Below are 24836 nucleotides of genomic sequence, written 5' to 3' on the forward strand. Positions count from 1 at the left end.
CAGAGGGAAGAAGGGAAGGGAGTCCCTGACAGAATCCTGGCATGCTTGTGGCTGGAAGGGACCCTGCCCATGGGTTAGGATGCCAAGAGGGAGAGACGCCTGTGCCCCAGGGAAGGTGCAAGTGAGACCATATGAGGACAACAAACGGATTGTATTGGACATGCATTTTATTGTAACAACAAATGGGAGGGATGGGATTCTAGAGGATGTGTGGATGTGTATTTTAATTTGATATTCTTCTTATTATTATTACTATTTCCTTCTTCTTCATCTAAGTCTTCTTCTTCTTTGCCTTCTTCTTTTTAATTACTTCTACTACTCCTGCTTCTTCTTCTTTTTTGTCTTACTCTTATTCTTCTTATTCCTATTTTAATTTTTCTTCTTATTTACTACTACTGTTTTTTCTTCTTTATCATATTCTTCTTATTCTAATTAATCTTATTCACTTGTTATGCTTATTCTTTTCTTTTTCATATTCTTATTGCTTACTACTATTTCTTCTTCCTCTTCTTCTTCTTATTCCTATGTTCTTCTTATTCTTATTCAACTTACTATTTTTATTAATATTCTATTCCTTTTTCTTCTTCCTCCTATTTACTACTGCTATTTCTTCATCATCACAATATTCCTATTCCTATTCCTACTCCTATTCCTATTCTTTTTTCCTGTATGAGGAGGTTGTTTTAATTTCCGGGGTTTTTTTTTTAAACTATTACTATTTCTTAAAGTCAGCTTCCACTTGTTGAGTCAAAGTCCTGCAGTCATGTCCGTGGCCTTTGATGCCACCAGGGGAGGTTCAGATTCAAGATCTGAAGCAGTTTTTCCTTGGCAGAGGCGTGAGGCACTGGAAGAAGTTGCCCAGGGCAGTGGTGGAGTCCTTGTCTCTGCAGCGTTCAGGAGCTGTGCAGATGTGGCCCTTGGGGACGTGGTTTCGGGGCGACGCTGGCGCTGCCCGGGTGCCAATGGCACCGGGTGCCCGGCAGGGTCTCTGGGCACCTCGGTGACTCTCTGGGCTTCCCCGCCGAGCGCGCCGGCACCGAGCGCGCTCCACGGGCGCTGTTTGGGGCCGGCCACGCCGGTGACTTTGGGCGTCGGGGAGACGCCCCCGGCACGGCCCAAAGCAGCCGGGGCAGCTCAGGCTGCGGGGCCCGGCCAGGCCGAGGCCGCCCGTGCGGCTCCCGGGGGCCCGCGCAGGCCCCGGCCCGGCCGCCATCGGCAGCCCCGGGCCGGGCGGGCGCTACTCCCGCGTCCGCGGCGCCAGGCAGCGGCAGCGGAACAGCGCCCGCAGCGCCCGCAGCGCCCGCCTGAGGCGGCCGGTGCCGGTGCAGCGTGAGCGGGACGCCGGTTTCAGGGACACCGGTTTCAGGGACTGCCTGGGAGATCCAGGTTTGGGGGAAGCCCGAGAGCCACAAAGTGGGAAGAGCGGAGAGGGGCGATCCCGGAGCTGGGGGACCCCTGGCAGCCTGAAGGGAGGGGGAAGATGGAGAGCAGGGGAACCAGGGACCCCTTGGACACCGAAGTGGGGAGCCTGGAAAGGGGGGACCCCTGGGATTCCCCAGACTCCTGATAGCCCAGAGAAGGTGGGAATCCCGGATATGGGGGAACCTCAAAATACACAGGACCCCCAGAAACCCAGAGAGAGGGAACTCCTGAGAGGTTATTTTTGCTGAATCTTGGAGTTTTCTGTTTGAATTTGGATCTCTTGGGCTGAATCTTGATATTTTCTAAATTTTTGGGGTGGGGGCGGGAATCCTGTTGTTTCTGAGCTTTAGTGGTCTAAATGTTGGTGGTTTGGTTTTTTGAAGGGCAGAATTTTCCTATTGTGGAGGAGTTTTTCCTGTATATCAAGATTTTGGGAGTTTTGGGGCTGTGTCTCTGTGTTTAGGGCTTTTGTGGTTGGATCTTAATATTTTGAAGGGTTTTATGAACACAAATGCCTGGTGACTTCTAGAGATGGACTTGGGCTGGAGGAACCCCCAACCTAACACACTCACCCCTTGTTTTTGCCCTGAAAACAGGATTTGTCATTCCAAAGCTATGGCCAGAAGGAGAAGGAGGCTGTGAGGAAGAGGAAGATGCCCCGGGAGCCCCAGGCAGGTGAGGAGGAAGTCACTGCCCCTTTCCCTTCTCTCCTGCTCCATCTCCCAGCCCAGCATCACCCCCGGCTGCAGGACAACCCCGCTGCCGACGCCGTCCTGCCGGGGATGGACTGGGGGGATCTCCTTCCCCTTCCCTGTGGCACGGAGGCAAATTGCATCCTCTCCTTCTCCACTCTCCTTCCTCTCCTCGTTCTGTCCTTATTCCTTCCACTTTCCTTCCTCCTCTCCTTCTTCCCTGGTTTCTTCTTCTTGTTCCTTCCTCTCCTTCTACCTTTTCCTTTTCCCTTCGCCCTGCCCCTTCCTCTCCTTCTCCTTCCTGCCCCAGGCACTGAGCTGCAGATGGAGACCAGGGGGAACAAATCCCTGTGGCAGAACCGCGTGGAAGAGGCCGCTTTCAGCAGCTCCTCGGTGCAGGAATCCAGCGGGGAGGAAAAACTGAAGAGATCCACGAGGAGTGGCTGCAAACCCAGCCCAGGGAGCTGCGAGGAGGAAAGACCCCCCGTGAGACAGAAAGGCAGCCGGAGATCCAGCCACAGCTCAGAGCTGATGGAGAAGCCTCAGGGTAGAGAGAAGCCCCACAAGGGCTTGGAATGTGGAAGAGATTTGGAAATCCACGGGGATGCAGAGATACCCCGCAGCCCCTGGAGGAGCCCCCACCGGAGCAGGGGATGCCTGAGGAGAGGCTGTGACCCCGTGCGAGACCCGTGGACAGAGGGGCCCTGCTGGAGCAGCCTGTCCTTGCAGGACTGACCCCGGGGCAGAGTGACCCCCGGGGCTGCAGCAGTGTGAGGGGACTGCTGCCCGTGGGACGGACTCAGGCTGGAGAAGTTCCTGGAGAACTGTCTGGTGGGAGGGAGCCCAGAGTGCAGCAGGGGAACGACTCCTGTCCCTGAGCAGCGGGAGAAGGCACCGGGGATGAACTGAGCATGGCCCCAATTCCCTGTGTCCTGCACTGCCGGGGTGGGAGGTGGAGATGGAAGGAGGGAGGGGTGGGAGGAAGAAGTTAGGAAGGGTCTTCTTTTACTTCGCATTACCCTGCTCTGAGTTTTTGGGGTTTTCTGCCACAAATCTCTCCCCTCGTGCACTCAGCCAAAGGGGTTTGGGGCGGTTTTCCCTTTCTCGGGGAAATCAAAGCCATGCACTGATGCTCCGAATTAGGGGCGGCAGTAGCGAGGCTGCAGGGCTTCCCAAGGAGCCGGAGGCACCCGACACGCAGGGCTGGGCAGGTCGGGCCGGGAGCAGCGGAGAGCTTTGTTTCTCTTCTCAGCTGAATGGCGGCTCGGGCCGGGCCCGTTCCAGGGCTGCTCCTCAGCTGCGGCTTTCCCCTCACGCAGCCCGGGGGGCGCTGGGAGCGCGGGGCGGGGCTGGGCCGTGTGCAGAGCCCGCCCCTCGCTCCGATTGGGCGGTGCTGCCGTCAGTCGTGGTTCTGGCGCGCTGATTGGTCGGAGCGGGGAGCAGCCCGGGCCCGGAGCCGCCGGCAGGGCGGCCGTGGCGCAGCAGAGGCGCCATTGGCGGAGCGTCTGTGCGGGCCCGGGAGCGGCGGCGGCGGCCGGAGCCCGGTGAGGCGGCGGCGGAGCTCGGAGGCGGCCCCAGCGCAGGTGGGAGCCGCGCTCGGTTCTGGCGGGGCTCGGGGCTGGCTGCGGGCGGAGGGGGCGGCAGGGGGCTGTGGCGGGTTCGTTGTGCCGTGTGGGCGCCGTGTTCGCCCTGGCGTGAGGGCGCTGCGGGAGCGGCTGCCCGCGGTCTCCTTCCCGCTGCTGCCTCGGCAGGAGCCGGTGCCGGAGCAGCGCTGGCTCGTCCCGGCTGCTGTGGGTAGGACAGAGGTGGCTGCCCCGTGGCCGGCAGTGTGCGGGAAAGTTCCCGTGGCCAGAGGTTTGTGTCCCCAGAGGAGCCGGAGGAGTCGTGTAAAAGTAACTTTATTCGTGGACAAAGGGAGAGGCCACGGGGCATTTCCCGTGGGGTCTGTCCAAGTGTTGGAGGACGCAGCCTCCTTTTTATGCCGATTTGCCCGGCCGCATCTCCGTGTCCCTTTCCGCAGTGGCTGAGGTCCTTGGAAGGTACAGACTTCCCGATCCGCCTGCTGCATGTGCCCCTTAATGTGCACCCCTACTTTGTATAACATCCGATATTCATGGCTCTGTTAAGTCTTTGTTCTTCTTCGGGAAGTTCAGGAATTTAGCAGGAGCTTGGCTGAGCAGCAGTTCGTGTCAATTAGTAACATTTTCTAAAACTGATGGTTTTCTGTTTTCTTTCTTTACTTCCTTCTCTCCAAGTTCCTTTCCCTATCTCCAATGGGATTCACACCATCTGTTTTTAAAGACACGTTCATTTTTTTCCTTTTAATTCCCCCTCTTCTTAGTTTCTCAGTACTTTTCTTTACAAACTTTAAAAATGCCTCAATCTGTTCTTCCTGGGCCTTCTTTGGTTTTGGGATTATTCTCAGTGACCTCATTCTGTGTCCTTTTGTAGCCGTTTCTGGGTCAGGAGGCCTGGCTGCCACCTGCATGCCCTTGATCCCCTGCTGAATGAGCTGCACTGAGCAAGGTGTGGTGCATGGTAAAAAGATGAGAGTTGCTGCAGCACCTGAGAGGAGAAACAGCATTGGTTTAACCCATGGTCTGCCAGGGAACCATGAAAACGTGTCCTATTCCCATCCTTTCCACATTTGGACTGGTACATGAGCTGCTTTCTTATTTCCTTTGTTCTCTGTTTCACCACTTTGCCATCTCTTTGCCAAGAGCACTTTGAGTCATTTAATTTTCCACAACCTGCTGGTCCTTCTGCTGGAAGAGAATCTGATGCCATCCCAGGGTGAAATGTGGCGCTGCTCATGGGAGTGGATTGGTGGGTGAGAAGGTCAGGAGCTGGAGCTGTGTGCTTGGTTATGATTTGGAGGACAGCTTGTAATCTAATGATGCATTGAAATGATCAGTGGGTTCTCTGGCACCTGGTATGAATTTGTTTGGGTTCCCAGGGGCTGCTCCATGGTGTTGTAGGATTTGTTCTGGTGGCCGTTCATCTTTTCCCCATTTTTGGGCGCTGCCAAAAATGCCAGGGATGCATCAATTGACTGCTTTTCTCTGATTAAATCATCACATCCTTGCATTCCCAAGTGATTTCGCTGACCTTGTGTCAGCAAAAGCAGCCCAGTGGTCAAACCCACCCTGTTATAACACAGAGAGTGCCAGCAGATGTTGGAGTGGGGAGAGGGATGATTCCCCCCTGCTTTTGTGAGTGAAGTTCTCCCAACATTCTCCGTTTGCTGTTTTCCTTTGCAGCTTCAGGGATTTCTGTTGCAGAGTCAGAGATGCTCAGTGTGGGCTCTGCCTTTAGCGATGCAAATTCCGTCAGTGCAGGGAGGCAGAGCTTGGGGTGAGGGGCAGAGGGAATCAGCCCAATTCCTGTGGCAGGCAAGGAGAGCCTGGGACATTGTGCACACTTCCCGCAGCAGAGTTAATTTGCATTTCTAAAGCTCCTCTGCTGGCAGCCTGGAAGGAAGCTTCTCCTCCAGGGCAGCCATCAGGTGACTCACAAGTGTCTCTCCCCCCTCCCCAAAAAGCGGCTTTTTTGTTTCTTTCCTTATTTTTTTCAACCAATATTCTATGAACTTTTCAGGAGTTAAAGGGTCAGTTTTAAAGCTCTTCCAGTTTTGCAAAATGCAACCTAAAGGTGAACATCGAAAAACTCATTCCAAAATTCTGCCATCACTAACAGCCACGCACACACATACACAAAAATACCTCCAAAGCAATAAAGATTTTTGCTGCTTCTTCCCCTAAGACTAAAAATTGACTCTCACACCCCTGGCCCAGACCAAACTGACAATATCTAGGTAGGATTATTAAGAAAAAATATTCTAATGCTGTAACTTTGTCACCGAAACTGTGGGAAGAACAAAAACTCTCCAAAGACCTTTTTAGTGTTAAGGGTCAAGGCATTACTTTATTCTGGCCAGGATGTGCAACAGAAATCATTTCATGCACACAGAGCCCGGGTGTGCAGAGAAAATCATTCCATGGCACACGAGTTTTACTCGATTTTTCCTCAACTTTATACAGTCTAAACCCATAGAAATCCGTCGGTTTAATGTTCATTGGTTCCAAGTTGGGTAGTTCTTAGTATTTGGTTTCCTATTGGCCCGGGATTGCTTGGCCTCTGATGTTAATTAGGTGCACACTCCTTGATTTCCTTCTCAGCCTTTTCCAGAGCAGGGGTCTCCAGCTGTGCCGGGGGCAGTGTCTGGGGTAGCTGTTCCTTGATGTTTGCTGATGGGCGTTGATGTTTTGTTGATGGGCGTTATCTTTTGGGTATCTTTTGGGCTATTCCCAGTCTGTTGAGATGTTAAGCTCATCTCCGTTGAGAGGTGTAACATCCCTTAAAGTCCCAAGGCAGGGTCTGTGCCAGCCGAGCTTCCTGTGGAAGAGATTTCACAAGAGACAGGATTGTGGCGACAGACTGCTTGAAACAGACATCCCTGATCTCCATCCCCCACTAGGTCGGGAATTACTGGGGTGAGGAATTGCAAACATCAGTTCCAGGGGAGATAATTGAATATCTGGCCTGGGTCTGGCTCTTCTTCTTGCCAAAGCCAATGGCAGCAGCCGTACCCGTGGCATCTTGGTTTCTCTCAGCAGCTTCAGAAGGTGTTTCTTTATTTCTCCATTCATTCTTTCCACCCGACCCGAACTCTGGGGTGCCAGGGGGTTTGGAGGTGCCACTGTGTTCCTAAAGCAGCCAGAATGGCCTGAAGGATCTTTCCTGTAAAATGAGTTCCCCTGTCTGAGTCTATTTTCTGAGAGGGCCAGGGCAGGAGGCTCAGTTAATCTGCTTTTGAAGCCTTGAAAATTGTGCTTTCCTTCTGGTGTCCATGGTGGGGTTTCTTGGCTGGCAGGAGAGGAGTGTTGTAGGGAGAGATGCCTGGCTCCAGAAGCGCTGCCTTTAGCAGGGACTCAGTAAGAGGCTGTAACCCCTTCCTTGCCTCCCTTGGAACAGGGTATTGCTTTTAGACACCACTTGTCCTGGATGCTTCAGAGGAATTTGGAGAGGGGCTTCACCCGCTTGGCCTGCTTGATCGCAGCGCACGTCTCAGAATCATGGATAACCTGGGAGATACTGTCCATGCTCAGATCCACCCCTCGATCTCATGCCCACTTATAGGTGGCATCTCTGCCCTGATGGCCTGAGGCATCATGGGCCCATCGAGCTAGGAACAACTCTCCTTTATGTTTCCAATCTAAGTCTATCTGTAACGCTTCTATCTTTGCAGCCTGATCTACCTGCTTGTTGTTGCGATGTTCCTCATTAGCCCTACTCTTGGGGACATGAGCATCTACATGGGGGACTTTCACAACCAGCTTCTTACTCAGGCAGCGATGTCTTTCCACTCTTCAGCAGCCCAGATTGGTTTTCCCCTACGCTGCCAATTCGCTTTTTCCCACTTTTCCAGCCATCCCCACAGAGCATTGGCTGCCATCCATGAATCAGTGCAGAGGTAGAGCTTTGGCCACTTCTCTCTTTCAGTTATGTCCAGGGCTAGTTGAACAGCTTTGAGTTCAGCGAGTTGGCTTGATCCACCTTCTCCTTCAGTAGCTTCTGCAACCCGTCATGTGGGACTCCATACAGCTGTTGTCCACTTTCGTTTTATCCCTACGATTCAACAAGAGCCGTCGGTGAAAAGAGCGCAGCGTGTGTCTTCTGATGGCAGCTGGCTGTACGGTGGAGCTTTTTCAGCACGTGTCACTTGTTCCTCTTCATCAGCGAGACCAAAGTTTTCACCTTCAGGCCAATTTGTGATTATTTCCAAAATCCCAGGGCGATTCAGTTTTCCGATACAGGCGCGCTGTGTGATGAGAGCAATCCATTTGCTCCATGTGGCATTGGTGGCATGGTGGGTAGAGGGAACCTTTGCTTTGAACATCCACCCCAGCACCGGTAGTCGGGGTGCCAGGAGGAGTTGTGCTTCAGTGCCGATTACCTCAGAGGCAGCTTGGATTCCTTCATAGGCTGCCAAGATTTCCTTCTCTGTTGGGGTGTAGTTGGCTTCAGACCCTCTGTAGCTTCAACTCCAGAATCCCAGTGGTCGACCTCGAGTCTCATCAGGCACCTTCTGCCAGAGGCTCCAGGACAGACCATTGCTATCGGCGGCAGAGTAGAGCACGTTCTTCACTCTGGTCTTGTCCTGACTGGGCCAAGGGCTACGGCGTGAGCGATTTCCTGCTTGATTTGGGCAAAAGCTTGTTGCTGTTCAGGGCCCCAGTGGAAATCGTTCTTCATGTGGGTAACCAGGTAAAGAGGGCTCACGATCTGGCTGTACTCAGGAATGTGCATTCTCCAGAAACCTATGGCGCCTAGGAAAGCTTGTGTTTCCTTCTTGTTGGTCAGTGGAGACATTGCTGTGATCTTATTGATGATCTCAGTGGGAATCTGATGCTATTTCACTCCCAGGAGCTGGATCTCTTGAGCAGGTCCCTTGACTTTGCTCTTCTTGATGGCAAAACCGGCTTCCAGGAGAATCTGGACGGTTTTTTCTCCTTTCTCAAACACTTCTGTTGCCATGTTCCCCCACACAATGATGTCATCAATGTACTGCAGATGTTCTGGGGCCTCACCCTTTTCCAGTGCAGCCTGGATCAGTCCATGGCAGATGGTGGGACTGTGCTTCCACCCCTGGGGCAGTCGGTTCCAGGTGTACTGCACGCCCCTCCAGGTGAAAGCAAACTGAGGCCTGCACTCTGCTGCCAGAGGAATGGAGAAAAAGCATTAGCAATGTCAATAGTGGCGTACCACTTCGCTGCTTTGGACTCCAGCTCATACTGGAGCTCCAACATGTCCAGCACAGCAGCGCTCAATGGTGGAGTCACTTCATTCAAGGCACGATAGTCCACAGTCAATCTCCATTCCCCGTCAGACTTGCGCACAGGCCAGATGGGGCTGTTGAAGGGTGAGTGGGTCTTGCTGACCACCCCTTGGCTCTCCAACTCATGGATCATCTTGTGTATGGGAATCACAGCATCTCGATTTGTCCAGTACTGTCAGCGATGCACTGTCGAGGTAGCAATTGGTCCTCTTTGTTCTTCCCTCTTCAGAAGGCCTACTGCAGATGGGTTCTCTGATAGTCCAGGCAGGGTTTTCAATTGCTTAATGCCTTCTGTCTCCACAGCAGCTATTCCAAAGCTGGAATAGCTTTGAGTCCCTTTGTGTCTCTGAAATACCCGCTTCAGAGGAAGTCTATGCCCAAAATGCACGGGGCCTCTGGGCCAGTCACAATGAGATGTTTCCTCCACTCATTTCTAGTCAGGCTCACCTCAGCTTCCACCAAGGTCAAATCTTGTGATCCACCTGTTACACCAGCAATAGAAACAGATTCTACCCCCACATGCTGCGATGGGATTATTGTACACTGCGCACCAGTGTCAACCAAGGCATCATATTTTTGTGGTTCTGATGTACCAGGCCAACGAATCCACAGAGTCCAAAAAACACGGTTTTCCCTGGCCTCTATCTGGGAGGCAGGGCCCCTCTATGCCTGGTTATCCTTCTTTCCCTGGGCCTGCATCTTAGAGGTTCCTTCATGGGAATCAGACATGTCATTGTCTTTTCCATCATTTCCAGCAGTTTGGCTACAGGCAACTGGAGCTACTTCCTTTTTGGTGGAACTTCCCTTCTGAGACTTGTGCTCCTTCAATTCACGCACTCGTGCTGCCAGAGCAGAAGTAGACTGTCCACCCCAGTTCTTCATGTTTTCCCCACTATCACACAGGAAATCCCACAGCTCTCTTTGTGGGAGGGACTTTCTTTCTGGGGAGCGTCTGCGTTTGGTATCAGAATCTCTGATCTGTACTGTCGAGATTTGGAGAAGGCCCTCTTTGATCTCCTTCTTAATCTTATGGAGACTCTTCTCCATCTTATCCTCCATTTTCTGCACACGTGTTTCCACAGCTGCGATTTTTGCATGTGTTGGGCCATGTACGGAGTCTGCATATACTCGGAGCTTCACTGCCATATCCTGCATGGTCTCAGTTGCACCGTAGTCCAGTTTCATTACTGCTAAAGCAGAAGCGTATTCTTGTGGCCCGAGCCGTATGAGTTTTCGCCACATGAATGGATTAACTCTGGCCCGGTCTGGGCTCCTCAATCCTGGGTCATCTGTGAAGACAATCTCTACCACCCCTAGTTCTCTCAGGCACTGGATCCCTTGTTCTGTGGTCTTCCACTGGGTTTGCTGCATGTAGAGATCATCTCTGCACAGGTATCTATCCCTTGTGCCATTCAAAACCCGTCTCCAGAGACTGGCAGAGTCAGCCCCCCTTATCATCGCTTGGTCGATAGCTGGATCACGTGACAGGGATCCCAAATGCCTCGCTTCAGCACCGTCCAGCATCCCATCATCACCTGCCGCATCCCAAATACGGACCATCCAACTTATTATGGCTTCATCAGACCTTCGGGTGTAGTCCTTTCTTAGGCTGTGAAGGTCCTTTATGGACATGGACTCAGTAATGGTTTCTGTGCCTGAGTCAGGTGGTGGTTTTGAGGTTCCTTCCCCTGCATTATCCTCATCTTTCACTGGGTGATTGGTTTTGGTTGTGTGTTTTTTCCTCGTGACAGGAGCCACTGTCAATGGCTTAGACTCTCCATCTGGTTTGGGCTTGCTGTCTGGTTTGGCTGCAGTCTGAGTGACTGCAGGGGTGTCTGCAGGCTTTGCTGATTCATCTTCCTGCCCCTCTACCTGCTGCAGTGTGCCATAGGCATATGCCAAAGCCCAACATATTGCAAAAACCTTTTCTCCGAATTTTCACTGTGTTTCTCTTTCAGATATTTCCCCACCTCAGCTGGTTTCTGAATTTGTTCAGGTGGGAAATCCCAAACTATCGGGTCAGAGAATTTCTTCAGGGTTTGGCCTATATCCTCCTATTCCCCACACCACTCAGGATTTTCCACCTCTGGGTCAGGTGTCTCATCAGTCACCCTGGAAATCTGAGCTCTCATTCTAGACAAGCTGTGAATTACATGGAGGAAGATTACCAGATAAAATACCAGGAGGATGGTGTCTTTAACATCCAGGGGAAACTGAATACTCTCAAAAGATAACCTATCAAATTTAAAGGGAAGGGAAACCCCGTCTCCTCCTCCTCTAACAATCCAGGTGCAATTACTAATAAATTCCCAAAACAGGCTACTGAAGCTAGGACTGGGGTTAGGACGGAGAAACCACTTATCATACACACTTTGAACAGCTGCCTGTACCTCTGTCAACTTCTTATAAATCATTATCACTGAGCACAACGAGATAGAAATCCTGATTCATCTCCCTCCTCTGTAAAATTTACATATCAGGGACAAGATTGGAGCAAGTTGTGGATAGGCAAACAACCCTAGGGACCAAAAAACCACCAGTATCTCAATGAAGCCTAAGGACCAGAAAGACATGAGTACATCGAGCCAGAGAGACATTATGAACTCAGCCAACATGGTGACTATTTTACCCCAACACAGAATAAAATAAATTCAGACCAAAATGTAATTACTACAGGTTTTCACTTTCTTTTGAGCCATGCAGTTGGGCGCCACTAAATTTCTGATGGTTTGGCCAAATTCAGAAATATATCCTCTGAGAGAAGTCAGGTCACCACCCCTCCCCCACCAGGTTCAGGAAAAAATAAATTTTCCTTGAAGGAAAGTGAAGGAGATAAAAACTATTTATTTAACAAGCACATGGGGAAAGGAAAATAATGCTCAATAATAAAATCTTTCACTGTGGAGGAAAAACCTGGGAAAGTGTTCGAGTCCTCCCTTTGGTCTCCTCGGAGCTGGGGCTTGGCCCAGGGCCAGGCCCTCTGTGCCCGATGGAAAGTCCTCCCGATGTGCTCTGATATTGAAGCAGTCCAGTAGAAAAGATAGAAAATCCAAAATTCCAGGGGAGGGAAAAAAAAAGTTCAACTCTCAGTCTCCCTTCGGAGAAAAAGAAGCTGAAACTGGCCAAAAGCTGACCGGGAAGCAGCAAGCCGGGTGCTTCCTCACTCCCCTGCTGCAGCTGGAAAAACCAATTGCTATCTGTGTGTGACCTTGAACAAGCTGCAAACTGCTTTGGAAAAGTTTTGCTCAGTTTTTCCTTCCCCCTCTCAGGCTCAGTTTAGAGGCATAGAAAGGCACAAGAATTAATTTCTGGGCATAGGGCAGCAATATGGGATACACATCATAAAGTCACCCCAAGACAGGGGGGTTTTGACACTCCCAGACCCCCAAAATTCCAGGAAAAGCAGGGGTTGAGCACAGAGCCCCAAAAAGGTGGAAAAAGAGGAGTCTGAGTATCCTCAGTCTCTAAAAATCCTGGGATCGGGGGGTCTGGGCACTCCCAGCACCCTCCAAAATCCTGGGAACAGGGCAGTTGAGGAAAACCCAGAGCCCTAAAATCATGGGAAAAGAGGAGTTTGGCTACTGCAAACCCCGAAAATTGTGGGAAAGGGGAACAACCCTGAAAAAAGAGGAGATTGGGACAATGTCCTTCCCCCAAAAAATCCCCAAATGATGAGGAAGGAGCAGGAGAAGGGCCCGGAGAGAGGAGCAGAAGGGATTAGGAAGGGATTAGGAAGGAGGAGGAGCGGGAGGAGCGATGGAGGAGGAGGCGGGGGAGGAGGAGCGGGAGGAAGAGGAGCGAGAGAGGCAGAGGAGGAGCAGGAAGAGGAAAAGCAGCAGGGGAAGCGCGGGGTCGGTGCCCGCTGTGTCCGCCGCGGCCCCGGGAGCATCCCGCAGGTGAGCGGGGAGGGGGAGCTCGCCCCAAATCCCTCGGGGGGTCTGTAAGAGACGGTCCGAAGATCCCTCATCTGCCTCACGATCATCGCCAGGGACAGAGACTGAACACAGGAGGCCTGGCCTGGCTGAGGTGGAGTGTCTGGAAATTGATGCAGGTCACAATGGACTGCGCCGTTCTCGCTGCCCAGGCAGGAAGGACTGCGCTGAAGCGGAAAGGAATGACCTGTCCTGATGCCTTTTCCTGGTCTTAAAATCAAGAGGCATACACAGTTAGAAGGGGAAAAGGGATTTTACCTTGGTATTTGTTTTTAAGGATCCTTAGGTGTACACATCCAGGTCATATGCATCGAGATGCACCCCACAGAGTCTATCTCTCTTGTCTCTGCCCCCCAACATTGGGTATAACATTATAGGTTTTACTAATTAGCAGATCTATCAAAGATTCCCCAATAAGAGGCTCAAGTGAGCCCCCCTCCCCAAGGAACCTTCCCCTGGATGGTTCTATCTTGGTTTACAGAATATGTTCTGGAGAGGACCTTGGGGTCTGGGGCACACTGATCCCTAGCTACGAAGCTTCTAAAATGTTTAGTCTCTTAGCTTGACAAACAAGTCCAAGAATGTAGGCAAAAAGCACTAGGAATACAGAAGTTGTAAAAACGTATAACAGGGGTATAAAAGAAAAGGCAAAAATCTTCATGGCATCAGTCCTGTACACCTGTCCTGTACCTGCTTCCCAAAGCAACGGGCCCCATAACAACGGCTGGAGGTTTCCCTAGCTCTTGGCCAGCTGCCCCTCACTTCTGAAAAGGGCTATAAAGGGACTTTCTAAATTAACCGAGATGAGATCTCCCCACGGAAAGAACACGAATCTATTGGCAGGAGACCACAAGGACTTTGTCTCATCTGTTGGTAGCTATTCCTCCCCTTCTTCCTCTCTACTCTTTTTACTTTGTTTTCTTTATCTCTCTCTCTCCTCTGTCGTATTATCGTGTTGTGGGCACTTAATAAAGGTGCACTGTTCTGATTAAAACTGAAATCTCTTGTGTCCTTTTGCACTCTGAGATGGATGAATGAACCATCACGACCCTCACTTGTATTAGCAGATCGTGACAGGCTCCCTGAGTGGTGTTTTCTCTTGGGGGGTGTTTGGAGCTCACAGCTTCCAGAATGGAGCCCCAAATCTCTTTGTGGGTCCCTGGGAGGGTTTCATTTTGGGGCAGGGGAGGGGGGGCGATGTTTGGATCCTGTGGGACCCCAAAGCTGAGCCGCAAATGGCCCTTCGGGGGATATTTTGGGGGCTCCATCCCGGTGCGGGGGTGGGAGGGGGACATTGGTCTTGGGGACCCCCCGGGAGAGCGGTGGAGGGGAACGCCGGGAGCCCCGGGGTGGGGCGAGGGGAGAGGGGCGACCCCTGGGATTGCTGGAAGACTGGAGCAGAGAATCAGGGAGGAGGGACCCCTGGGACCTCCAAAATCCCTGGATCATCCCTGAACGAGACCCCAGAGAGGGGGAAACCAGGGAGCCACGGGACCCTGATGAGGCCAGGGAAAGGAGAGCCCCAGAACACCAAAGTGGAGAGATCAGAGAGGGGGAAGTGCTGGGAGGGTTTTTTGGGCTGAATTGTGGTGGTTTGGAGTTTTTATGGACACAAAAGCCCTGGAGACTCCCAGAGATGAGCCTGGGCAGAAGGAACCCCCAGCCCAAGGCGCTCACCCCTTATTTCTCCCCCCAAACCAGGATTTGTCATTCCCAAGGTGTGGCTGGATGGAGGAGGAGGAAAAGCCCCGGAGATGCCGCACGAGGAGGGGCTGCAAACGCAGCCCACAGAGATCCAAGGAGGAAAGAGCCCCCCTGTGCCGGGAAGGTGGCCGGAGATCCAGGGGGAGCTTGGAGCTGGGGGAGAAGCCTCAGGGCGGGGAGAAGCCCCACAAGTGCCTGGAATGTGGGAAGGGCTTCAGATGGAACTTCAGGCTGAGGGAACACCAGAGGATCCACACTGGGGAAAAGCCCTATAAGTGTGGGGAATGCGGGAAGAGCTTCAGCCAGAGCTCCCACCTGGTCAGCCACCAAAGGATCCACACCGGGGAGAGGCCCTATGAGTGTGGGGAATGCGGGGTGGGCTTCAGAGACAGCTCCCAGCTCAGGGAACACCAGAGGATCCACACTGGGGAAAAGCCCTATGAGTGTGGGGAATGTGGGAAGGGCTTCAGGCAGAGGCCCCACCTGATGAAACACCAGGTGATCCACACCTTGGAACGACCACATGAGTGTGGGGAATGTGGGAAGGGCTTCTGGTGGAGCTCCAACCTGATTCAACATCAGAATATCCACACTGGGGAGAAGCCCTACGAGTGTGGGGAGTGTGGGAAGAGGTTTCAGACCAGCTCCACTCTCCTTGTGCACCAGCGGATTCACACAGAGGAGAGGCCCTTCCGCTGCCCCAACTGCGGGAAGGGCTTCAAGCAAAGCTCCAGCCTCATCAGCCACCAGCGCATCCACACCGGAGAGAGGCCCTACGAGTGTCCTGAGTGTGGGAAGAGCTTCTCACAGAGCTCTACCTTGACCCAACACCAACGGAGGCACCACTAAGGGAAATTCCGTGCGCTGCTCCAGCTCCATCTCCCGTGGGAGGATCGGCGTTGGATGATCCCCAGTGACCCCCGTTGGGCAGAGCCCTGGTGACCCCCGTTCCGGGTGATCCCCGCTGGGTGGGGGGAAGGTGTTGGAGAGATTTCTTTGCCTTCTCCTTGTGCTGCTGGGATTTGGTTGGGAATAAATTCCCTCCCTGTGCCCAGGCTGGCTCTGTTGTGCCCGTGCCGGTGCTCAGGGCGGGATCTCTCCCGGTCCTTCTCTCAGCTCCTGGGCCTTTCCTTGTATTTCCTGTCCCTGTGCAGTAGCAGAGGGCAGGGACAGAGCGGTTTTGGTGTCTCCCGGCATCCAGGCAGGGCCAGCCCAGCCCCGGGGGTTGGGAGGGGCTTGTGGGGGTTCCCTGTTTGTGGGACATCCCCACTGGAGGAGGTAAAACTGGATGGAGGGAGGTGTGGGGGAAAGGCGTTTTTAAAAGTCTTCTTCTCATTATCCTATTCTGAGTTTGTTAGCAATAAATTCAATTCGTATCTCCAGTTTCGAGCCTGTTTTGCCTGTAACTGTGTTTGATGAGGGATCTCTCCCGGTCCTCATCTCAGCTCATGAGCCCTTGGTTAAATTTTCTGTCCCCTGTCCAGCTGTGGAGGGCAGGGAGAGAGCGGCTGTGGTGGGTACCTGACATCGGGCCAGCATCACCCCACTCCAATGGGACATGTTCCTGTGTGGCCCTGGGCTATGGTGCCACTGTTGCTGTTGCTTTTGTCTTCCTTATGATTTTATCTTTTGCATGAAATGCTTGTGCAGTGCCCCCGCTGTCCCTTGTGTCCCCTGGGCACCGACAGCCCCGGGCCTTGCCCTGCTCCCCCTCCCACGTTCCATCCCGGCTGGCGGAGCCTTGGAGCTGCCGTGGGGCCGTGGGGCTGCCCCGGGGGCTGCGGCCCGAGCCGGGGCCCCTTCCCAGTGCTCCCAGTCTGCCCATCCAGCCTGGAGCAGCCAGCGAGGGCTTCAGCTGGGGCGGCAGAGAGGCGCTGCCGGGGGGTCCCAGCTCCGCTTGGCTTGGGCTGTTCTTCCCAAGCTGGGGAAAAACGACTTTGGGAGTTTTCTGCCACAAATCTCTCCCCTCGTGCACTCAGCCAAAGGGGTTTGGGGCGGTTTTCCCTTTCTCGGGGAAATCAAAGCCATGCACTGAGGCTCCGAATTAGGGGCGGCAGTAGCGAGGCTGCAGGGCTTCCCAAGGAGCCGGAGGCACCCGACACGCAGGGCTGGGCAGGTCGGGCCGGGAGCAGCGGAGAGCTTTGTTTCTCTTCTCAGCTGAATGGCGGCTCGGGCCGGGCCCGTTCCAGGGCTGCTCCTCAGCTGCGGCTTTCCCCTCACGCAGCCCGGGGGGCGCTGGGAGCGCGGGGCGGGGCTGGGCCGTGTGCAGAGCCCGCCCCTCGCTCCGATTGGGCGGTGCTGCCGTCAGTCGTGGTTCTGGCGCGCTGATTGGTCGGAGCGGGGAGCAGCCCGGGCCCGGAGCCGCCGGCAGGGCGGCCGTGGCGCAGCAGAGGCGCCATTGGCGGAGCGTCTGTGCGGGCCCGGGAGCGGCGGCGGCGGCCGGAGCCCGGTGAGGCGGCGGCGGAGCTCGGAGGCGGCCCCAGCGCAGGTGGGAGCCGCGCTCGGTTCTGGCGGGGCTCGGGGCTGGCTGCGGGCGGAGGGGGCGGCAGGGGGCTGTGGCGGGTTCGTTGTGCCGTGTGGGCGCCGTGTTCGCCCTGGCGTGAGGGCGCTGCGGGAGCGGCTGCCCGCGGTCTCCTTCCCGCTGCTGCCTCGGCAGGAGCCGGTGCCGGAGCAGCGCTGGCTCGTCCCGGCTGCTGTGGGTAGGACAGAGGTGGCTGCCCCGTCCGCGGACGCTGCGCTGGGGCCGCCTCCGAGCTCCGCCGCCGCCTCAGCGGCTGTTCCCAGTCACCCCCAGTATGATCCCGGTCACTCTCAGTATGTTCCAAATCACTCTCAATGGGATCCCAGTTGCCCCCAACATGATCCCAGTTGCTCCCAGTCATGCCCAGTATGGTTCATTTCACTCTCAGTCCCTCTCAGTAAGAGTTCAGTGTGGCCCCAGTCACTTCCAGTATGAACCCAGTCATATCTCCTATGATGCCTTTTGCCCCCATTGTGACCCCAATTGCTCCCAGTATGAGTCCGGTCACCCCAGTATGATCCCAGTAGATTCCAGACACTCCCATTATCAATCTGGTTTGATCCCTGTCACCCCCAGTATTATCCCAGTCACTCCAATATGACCCTGTCACTCCCAGGATGACCCCAGAATGGGCCAGCTGCTCCCAGGATGATCCCAGTTGCCCCCTGCAATTTTCCAATTGTGTCCTTTCACCACCACTATGGTTCCAGTCACTCCCAGTACGATTCCAGTCAGTCCCAGAATGATCCCAACCATGCCCACTATATCCCAGGAGCACACAGTTGCTCTCAGCATGCTCCCAGTAGCCCTCAGTGTGGTCCCAGTATATCCCAGTATGATCCCTGGTGCCCCAGTTCCGCTCCCCCTGGGTTCTGGTCCTGATCCTGGTGTATCCCAGTGTCCCAGTCTGTCCCAGCCCATCCCAGCCTGTCCCTCTCTGTCCTGGTCCCTTCCCAGCAGCCGCCGCCGTTTCCCAGATCCTGCTCCCCCCGCCCCATTCCTGGGCACTGGGACCCCCCTGCATCTCCTTCCCCAGCTCCAGGACCCCCCTGCAGCCCCTGACCCCTGCACCCTGCACCCGCCTTTTTGGGCATCCACCACTACCAGCCCCTGGATCCCCCTTTTCCCTGACCCCGGGGACCCCTGGACCCCCATTCCCGGCCATCCCAGGGCACCTCAGCCCCAGGCCTCCCTTTGCTGGGAAACCCGAACTGGGCACGGGGCTCTGCAGCTGCTCTGGGATTCACCCAAAGGAAAGGGAGAGGAGAGGGGAGAAAGAGATTCAGAATCAGGGATTGGGGTTACAGCGCCCAGTCCTGCTCCCTCGGGGGTGGGGCCCCGCACCCGCAGGACAAAATGGATCCGCGGGTCCCGGAGCTTGCCCCGCTTCGGGCCGAACCCAGCGGGTTCCAGGCAGAGTTTGGCCACAGGGCCCGGGAGTTCAGCCCAGCCCGGCCCAGGGGTCCCACAAGGCGTGGCCGGGGAGGGTTCGGGGAGGGGATCCAGGTGAATTCCCTGGAATTCCCCCTTTTCCCTTCACCCCCCTCCCACTTTTCCCTGATCCAGGGACCCCCTGCATCCCCATTCCTGCCTTTCCCAGCCCCCAGCCCCCTTTTTCCTCAACACCGGGGACCCCTGGACCCCCTTTCCTGGGCACTGGGACCACCCGGATCCCCCATCCCGCCTCTCCCAGTGCCCTCACCCCGCTTTCCTTGACCTGAGAGCCCCTGAACCCCCATTTCAGGGTACTGGGGCACCCCTGCACCCCCTTATCCGGGACTGGGACCCCCTCCTGGATCCCCTTCACGTGTTCTGGGACCCCCTGCACCCCCTTACCCGGCACTGGGACCCCCTGCACCCCTTCCAGGGCATCCCGCCCTTTCCAGACCCCTGACCCGACCTTTTCCTTGACCTTTGGACCCCCCAGGTCTCCCAAGTTTCCGTGTCCCCCCAGTTCTCCACTCCCGGCGCTTCCTGAAAGGAGGCCTCAGGGGGTTCCAGGGGGTTCCAGAGGGCTCCAGGGGGGTCGCAGCGGGGATCCAGAGGAATTCCCCTTTTCCCAGCCCCTCCCCTCCTCCCCCGCGCTCCCTCGGTCTCCTTCGCTTCCGCGTCCCAACCTGCGAGATCGCCATCCGCCCAGTGACCGGTGACGTCCCAAGGGACTCGAATTGCCATTGGTCAGCAGGAAATAGCGGCGCCAATGGCGGGGCCGGAGGCGGGGCTGGGGGCGGGGCCAGGGCTGGGGCGGGGCCGAGCGGGGCCGGAGCGGAGCAGCGCGATGGCTCCAGCGCCGGCTCTCGGGGCGCTCTTGGGGCTCCTGGGGCTCCTGGGGACCCCGGGGGGGGCGACGAAAGGTGAGTGGGATCCCCGGCACCGGAATCCCCCTGAACCTCCATTTCCGGCCACCGGGAACCCCCTAAACCTCCATTCCCGGGCACGGGAATCCCCCGGAACCCCCATGTTTGGTCCTGTGACCCCCCTTCATCCCCTTCTCCAGCACCGGGACCCCCCTGTGCCCCCTTACCTGGCACCGGGACCCCCCTGAACCGCCATTCCCGGGCACGGGGATCCCCCTGTACCCTCATTCCCGGGCATCAGAATCCACTGAGCCCCCACTCCCGAGCATGGGGACCCCCCTGAACGTTCATTTCCTGGCATCGGAACCCCCCTGTACCCTTTTCCCCAGCAGCGGGACCCCCTTATGTGGCACCGGGACCCCCCTGAACTTCCATTTTCGGGTACCGAGACCCCGAATTCCGGGAAGGAAACTCCCCTGAACCCCTATTTCCGAGCACTGGGATCCCTTGCACCCCCTTATCCGGGACTGGGACTCCTCTGCACCCCCGTCAGTGCTCTGGGACCCCCCCTGCACCCCCTTCCCGGGCATCCCGCCCTTCCCAGACCCCAATCCCGCCCTTTTCCTCGGCTTTTGGACCCCCCAGATCTCCCAAATTTCTGTGTCCCCCTTGTTTTCCACTCCCACCGCTTCCCGAAATGGGGTCCCGGAGGCTCCCGGGCGTCCCAGGGGTCTCCAGGGGGGTCGCGGCAGCGGGGATCCAGTGGGATCCGGCTGAATTCCCTGGAATTCCCCTTTTCCCCCCTCCTCTCCCTCCGAGCTCCCTCGGTCTCTTTCGCTTTCGCGTTTCCCAAACTGCGCCCCCGGGCTCCGCCCGCCTCTCCCAGCCCCAGCCCCTCCTTTCCCGTGTCCCTGGGACCCCCTGCACCCCCATTCCTGCCTTTCCCAGCACCCAGACCCTGCTTCCCTCCACACCGGGGACCCCTGGACCCCCTTTCGTGGGCACCGGGACCCCCTGGACCCCCCATCCCGCCTCTCCCAGTCCCTTCCTTGAACCTCGGACCCTTCCCGGCTCTCCCAGTTCCGCCTCCTGACCCTTGGACACCCCCAGACCCCTCCAGTCTCTGCGTCCCCCCCAGCTCTCCACCCCCTGCGCTTTCTGATGGGGGTCCCAGGGGTCCGGGAGGGTCTCTGGGGGGTCCCAGGGGGGATTCTGGGCTCTGGGACCCCCTTGAATTTCCAGTCCCGGGCACTGGGACCGCCCTGCACTCCTTTATCCTGCACCAATCCCACCCGATATTTCCTTCCCGGCCTTCCCGCCTTCCCCAGTCCCTAGACCCCCCTTTTTCCTTGACCCTGAGACCCCCTGGACCCCCATTCCCGCTTTTCTCAGCCCCCAGCCCCCCCTTTCCTCTGCATCAAGGACCCCCAAGCCCCCCATTCCGGCTATCCCAGGTCTCCCCACCTCGTGACTCCTCTTTGCTCGACACTGGGGACCCCTGCACCCCTTTCCTGGGCACAGGGACTCCCTGCACTCCCTTTTCCTGGGTCATGAGATCCCCAAGCCCTTCCCAGCTCTCCCAGTTCCCCTTTCATTGATCCATGACCCTCCCAGACCCCCCAAATCTCCGTGTCCCCCCAGTCCTCCACTCCCTGCGGTACCTGAACATGGTGGTGTCAGAGCCGGGCCCGGGGGTCCCCCAGTTTGTGGTCATGAGGTTTCTGGATGGGATCCCCTTCTGGCGTTACGACAGCGAGCGGGGCCGGGTGGAGCCGCTGACGCCGTGGATGGAGAAGGGACCCGAGCCGGGATATTGGGATGGCCTGACTGAGAGCTGCAAGAGGGAGCAGCACACCGAGGCCATTGACCTGGAGAAGCTGCGGGTCCGGTACAACCAGAGCAGGGGTGAGTGGGGGTAGCCATAGATCCCCAGGGATGGGGATCCGTGGGGCTGGGATGGGATCTGTGGGGCTGGGATGTGGATTCACAGGGCTCCAAGGGGGCTGGGATGGGCATCCATGAGGGTGGGATGAGATCTCTTGTGATCCATGGGTTTGTGGTGTGGATCCATGGGGCTGCAAGGGGCTGGGATGGGATCTGTGGGTTTCCATCGGACTCTGGGGCTCCATAGGGCTGGAATGGGGCTCCTTGGGGCTGGGACACAGTTCCATGGGTCTCTTTGCATCTGATCCCCCCCTAGGTCTCCACACAGTGCAGCGGGTTTATGGCTGTGACCTCCTGTCCGACGGGAGCAGCCCTGGATTCTTTCAGGAAGGCTACGACGGGCGGGATTTCATCTCCTTTGAGCCGGGATCCCAGAGCTTCATGGTGGCCGATGGCGCTGCCCAGGTCACCAGGAGGCTCCAGAATAGTGACGGGTTCCCGGTGGAGCATTGGACGAATTACCTGAAGCACATCTGCCCAGAAGAGCTCCGGAAATACATTGGATATGGGCGGGAGGCACTGGAGCACAAAGGTGGGAGCAGAATTCATGTGGGAATCTGGGATTTGGGAATGAAGGACTTGGGAACATGGTAATTCCTGTGGGAATTCCATGGGTGGATCTCAGCCCCGTCCCATTCCTGTGGAATTCCATGGGCGGATCTCACCCCCATCCCCCTCCCGCGGAATTCCATGGGCGGATATCACCCCCATCCTATTCCCATGGAATTCCATGGGTGGATCTCACCCCCATCCCGTTCCCATGGAATTCCATGGATGCATCTCACCATTGTCCCATTCCAGAGCCCCCCGATGTCCACGTGTCCGGAAAAGAGGAATTTGGGACGCTGATCTTGTCCTGCCACGCCTACGGATTCTACCCCAGGCCCATCGCAGTCAGCTGGATGAAGGGGGATGAAATCCGGGATCAGGAGACGGAGTGGGGCGGGGTCGTTCCCAACAGCGATGGCACCTTCCACACCTGGGCCAGGATCGAGGTGCAGCCAGAGGAGCGGGAGCAGTACCGGTGCCGGGTGGAGCATTCTGGAATGCCGGAGCCCGGGATCTTCACCTGGGGTGAGGCTGGGAGTGTGGGAATTGGGAATGTGGGAATTGGGAATTTGGGAATTCCCAACTGGGGATTCCTCTCCCCCTCCTCACTGTCTTGCGTTTCCCAGAGCCAGAATCCGGCGGGAATCTCACCCTGGTGGTCACTGTGTTCGTCATCGCTGCCATCGTCATCCTCGTTCTCCTTGTCGGATTCATCATCTGGAAGCTCCAATCCGGTACGGGGTGGACACAGGATGGGGGTCGGGAAGGGGCGCGGATCTGCCTGGCACCATTCCAGGAACTGCCACCATGGGTGCTGATCCCACTTTATTTCCATAGGGAGGAGGCAGAACCATGGATACAGCCCGCCAGCCGGTGAGTACCAGCGGTGGATCCGGCTCTGGATCCCCTCCATGCGGATCCCAGGATGGATCCTGGGGGTAATCCCGGTGTGTGATCTGTGCTGGGATCTCATGGATCTTCTCTTTCTGCAGGAATAGACATGGGAACCAGCGGCTCGACTGCAGGTACGGAGCGTGATTGGGGTGGGATTCCAGAGGGGAATCGGGGAAGGATGGATGGAGTGGGATCAGGTGGGATGGATGGAGCAGGATCAGGTGGGATGGATGGAGCAGGATTGGTGCGGGATGGATTGAGTGAGATTGGTGCGGGATGGATTGAGTGGGATTGGTGCGGGATGGATGGAGCGGGATCAGGTGGGATGGATGGAGCAGGATTGGTGCAGGATGGATGGAGTGGGATTGGTGTGGGATGGATGGAGCAGGATTGCAGCAGGATTGGGGCGGGATCAGGTGGGATTCCAGAACAGCTCCTGCTGTCCATGGGCTCCACAGCCAGGTCCATCCTGTGGGATGGGGACAGGGGCAGGGTGACACTGTGATCCTCTCTCATCCCAGTACAAATCACCGCCTGAGCGATCCACGCAGCGGAGCCGGAGCCGGCCCCTTCTCTCTTCAGATTCGGCAGATTCAGCCAAGCTCATCCCGCTGCTCCCACCTGTGGTGGCTGGTGAACGTACATTACAGGGGACAGAGAGTTCTCAGTAAGACAAGTCCCTGGTACCATAAGAGCCTTTTTATGCTAGGGTGACCAAAAAGGCTTCTCCCAGGATGCATGGTTCTGTTACGTTAATCTACCCCAGGTTGACTTTCCCGGTTGGCTGTTGGCCTCTACCCCTCATCACTCCCCCACAGCTTCCCCAATGGTCCCCGTTCCCTAGTCCCATCTTTTCCCCACCCCCGGATAGAGCTGTGAGTTTCAGGATTATGTTTGTATTTGCCCCTGCACCTTTCGACAGTGTAGAAGCAATAAATGCTCCTGCCAGAACGCAGGCAAGTACCCTTCTCGACTTTGCTACTGACAGTATTACTGAACCCAGCCATGCGTCTGTGCGTGCACACGTGTGCCCCACAAAGCTGGGACAGAGACAGTAATAAATGGTGCCTCAACGTGGATGGCCTCGGACCATCCCCGTCTCCAGTAGTTTCTGGACTCAAGTCACATTTTGAAGGAGCCATGGCCCCAAAGAAACCTCTGAATTCTATCAGGGGCTCAGTGGGGGAGACCAACAACCTTCTAGGGAAAGAGAACACTGGTCTGAAGTCAGTGGACCACCCTCGAGACTTTTATTTGACCCTCTAGGTAATATGGGTCACTTTTCTATCCTTTTCTGTTAATTTCCTTTTATCTTGAGGGTTGGGAAGAGAGGGAGATGGGGCCAGAGTTCTCTTGTCTCCTGCGGGAAGTTTCTCTCCCAGTTCTTGTTTGGGAAAATTATGTTTATACCACAGAAAGTTTAAAACATTTTGTTCAATGGTTATTTAAGCATAGTAATAATAATATTTAATAAAAATATTTAATGAGTATTTAAAACACTTTGTGCAATGGTTATTTATGTTGGGAGAAGGTTATTTGCTTTACAAACTAGCAAAAGCTGTTCATAGTCTTGGAGAACGGTGTCCTGGGTTGCAGTGTATTCTATTACCATCCCCATCAGCCGTTGAAATCAGGTGGGGCAGTGTTTCCTTGCCTCCTCCCCCCAGACTATCTTGCTGTTAATTGCCCATCATTGTCCTGCCCCATGACTCAGAGATAACTCCCTCCAGACTATCTTCTGTTAATGAGCCTAATCAACACTTGGCCTCATGACTCATTACCCCATTGTGAGATGCTCCACCCAGAGGGAGGAGCCAAGCATCTCAGCGTGAATATAAGCTGGGACTCTGAACACCAGAGACAATGCCTTTCGAAACACTGGATTTCCAGAGGACAGGAGCTACACAGCCACCACTGGACCTTCTGAGGAGGAGCAGATCCTTTTTTTTTCTACAGGATCACCACTTCGGGAGGACTGCAGCCACCATTCTACCAGACTGCCACCACCACCCTGACTAACAGGGTGCCAGGTTGTATCCTAAC

General features: G+C 55.6%; 1 protein-coding gene and 1 pseudogene across 1 annotated transcript; both read left to right on the top strand.

Moving 5' to 3' along the window:
* LOC125318777 overlaps nt 1-24836 on the top strand; it is an 84016-nt pseudogene that overhangs the window by 44642 nt on the left and 14538 nt on the right.
* Nucleotides 19348-23937, top strand: LOC125318785 (class I histocompatibility antigen, F10 alpha chain-like). The gene is made up of 8 exons (XM_048289716.1): nt 19348-19463; nt 21048-21311; nt 21607-21882; nt 22152-22424; nt 22526-22633; nt 22737-22772; nt 22892-22924; nt 23315-23937. Exons 1-8 carry the CDS (start codon nt 19388-19390, stop codon nt 23329-23331), a joined length of 1083 nt encoding a protein of 360 aa, XP_048145673.1. The 5' UTR covers nt 19348-19387; the 3' UTR covers nt 23332-23937.

Source organism: Corvus hawaiiensis, chromosome 31 (assembly GCF_020740725.1).
Source record: "Corvus hawaiiensis isolate bCorHaw1 chromosome 31, bCorHaw1.pri.cur, whole genome shotgun sequence".
In the NCBI taxonomy this organism is placed as follows: domain Eukaryota; kingdom Metazoa; phylum Chordata; class Aves; order Passeriformes; family Corvidae; genus Corvus; species Corvus hawaiiensis.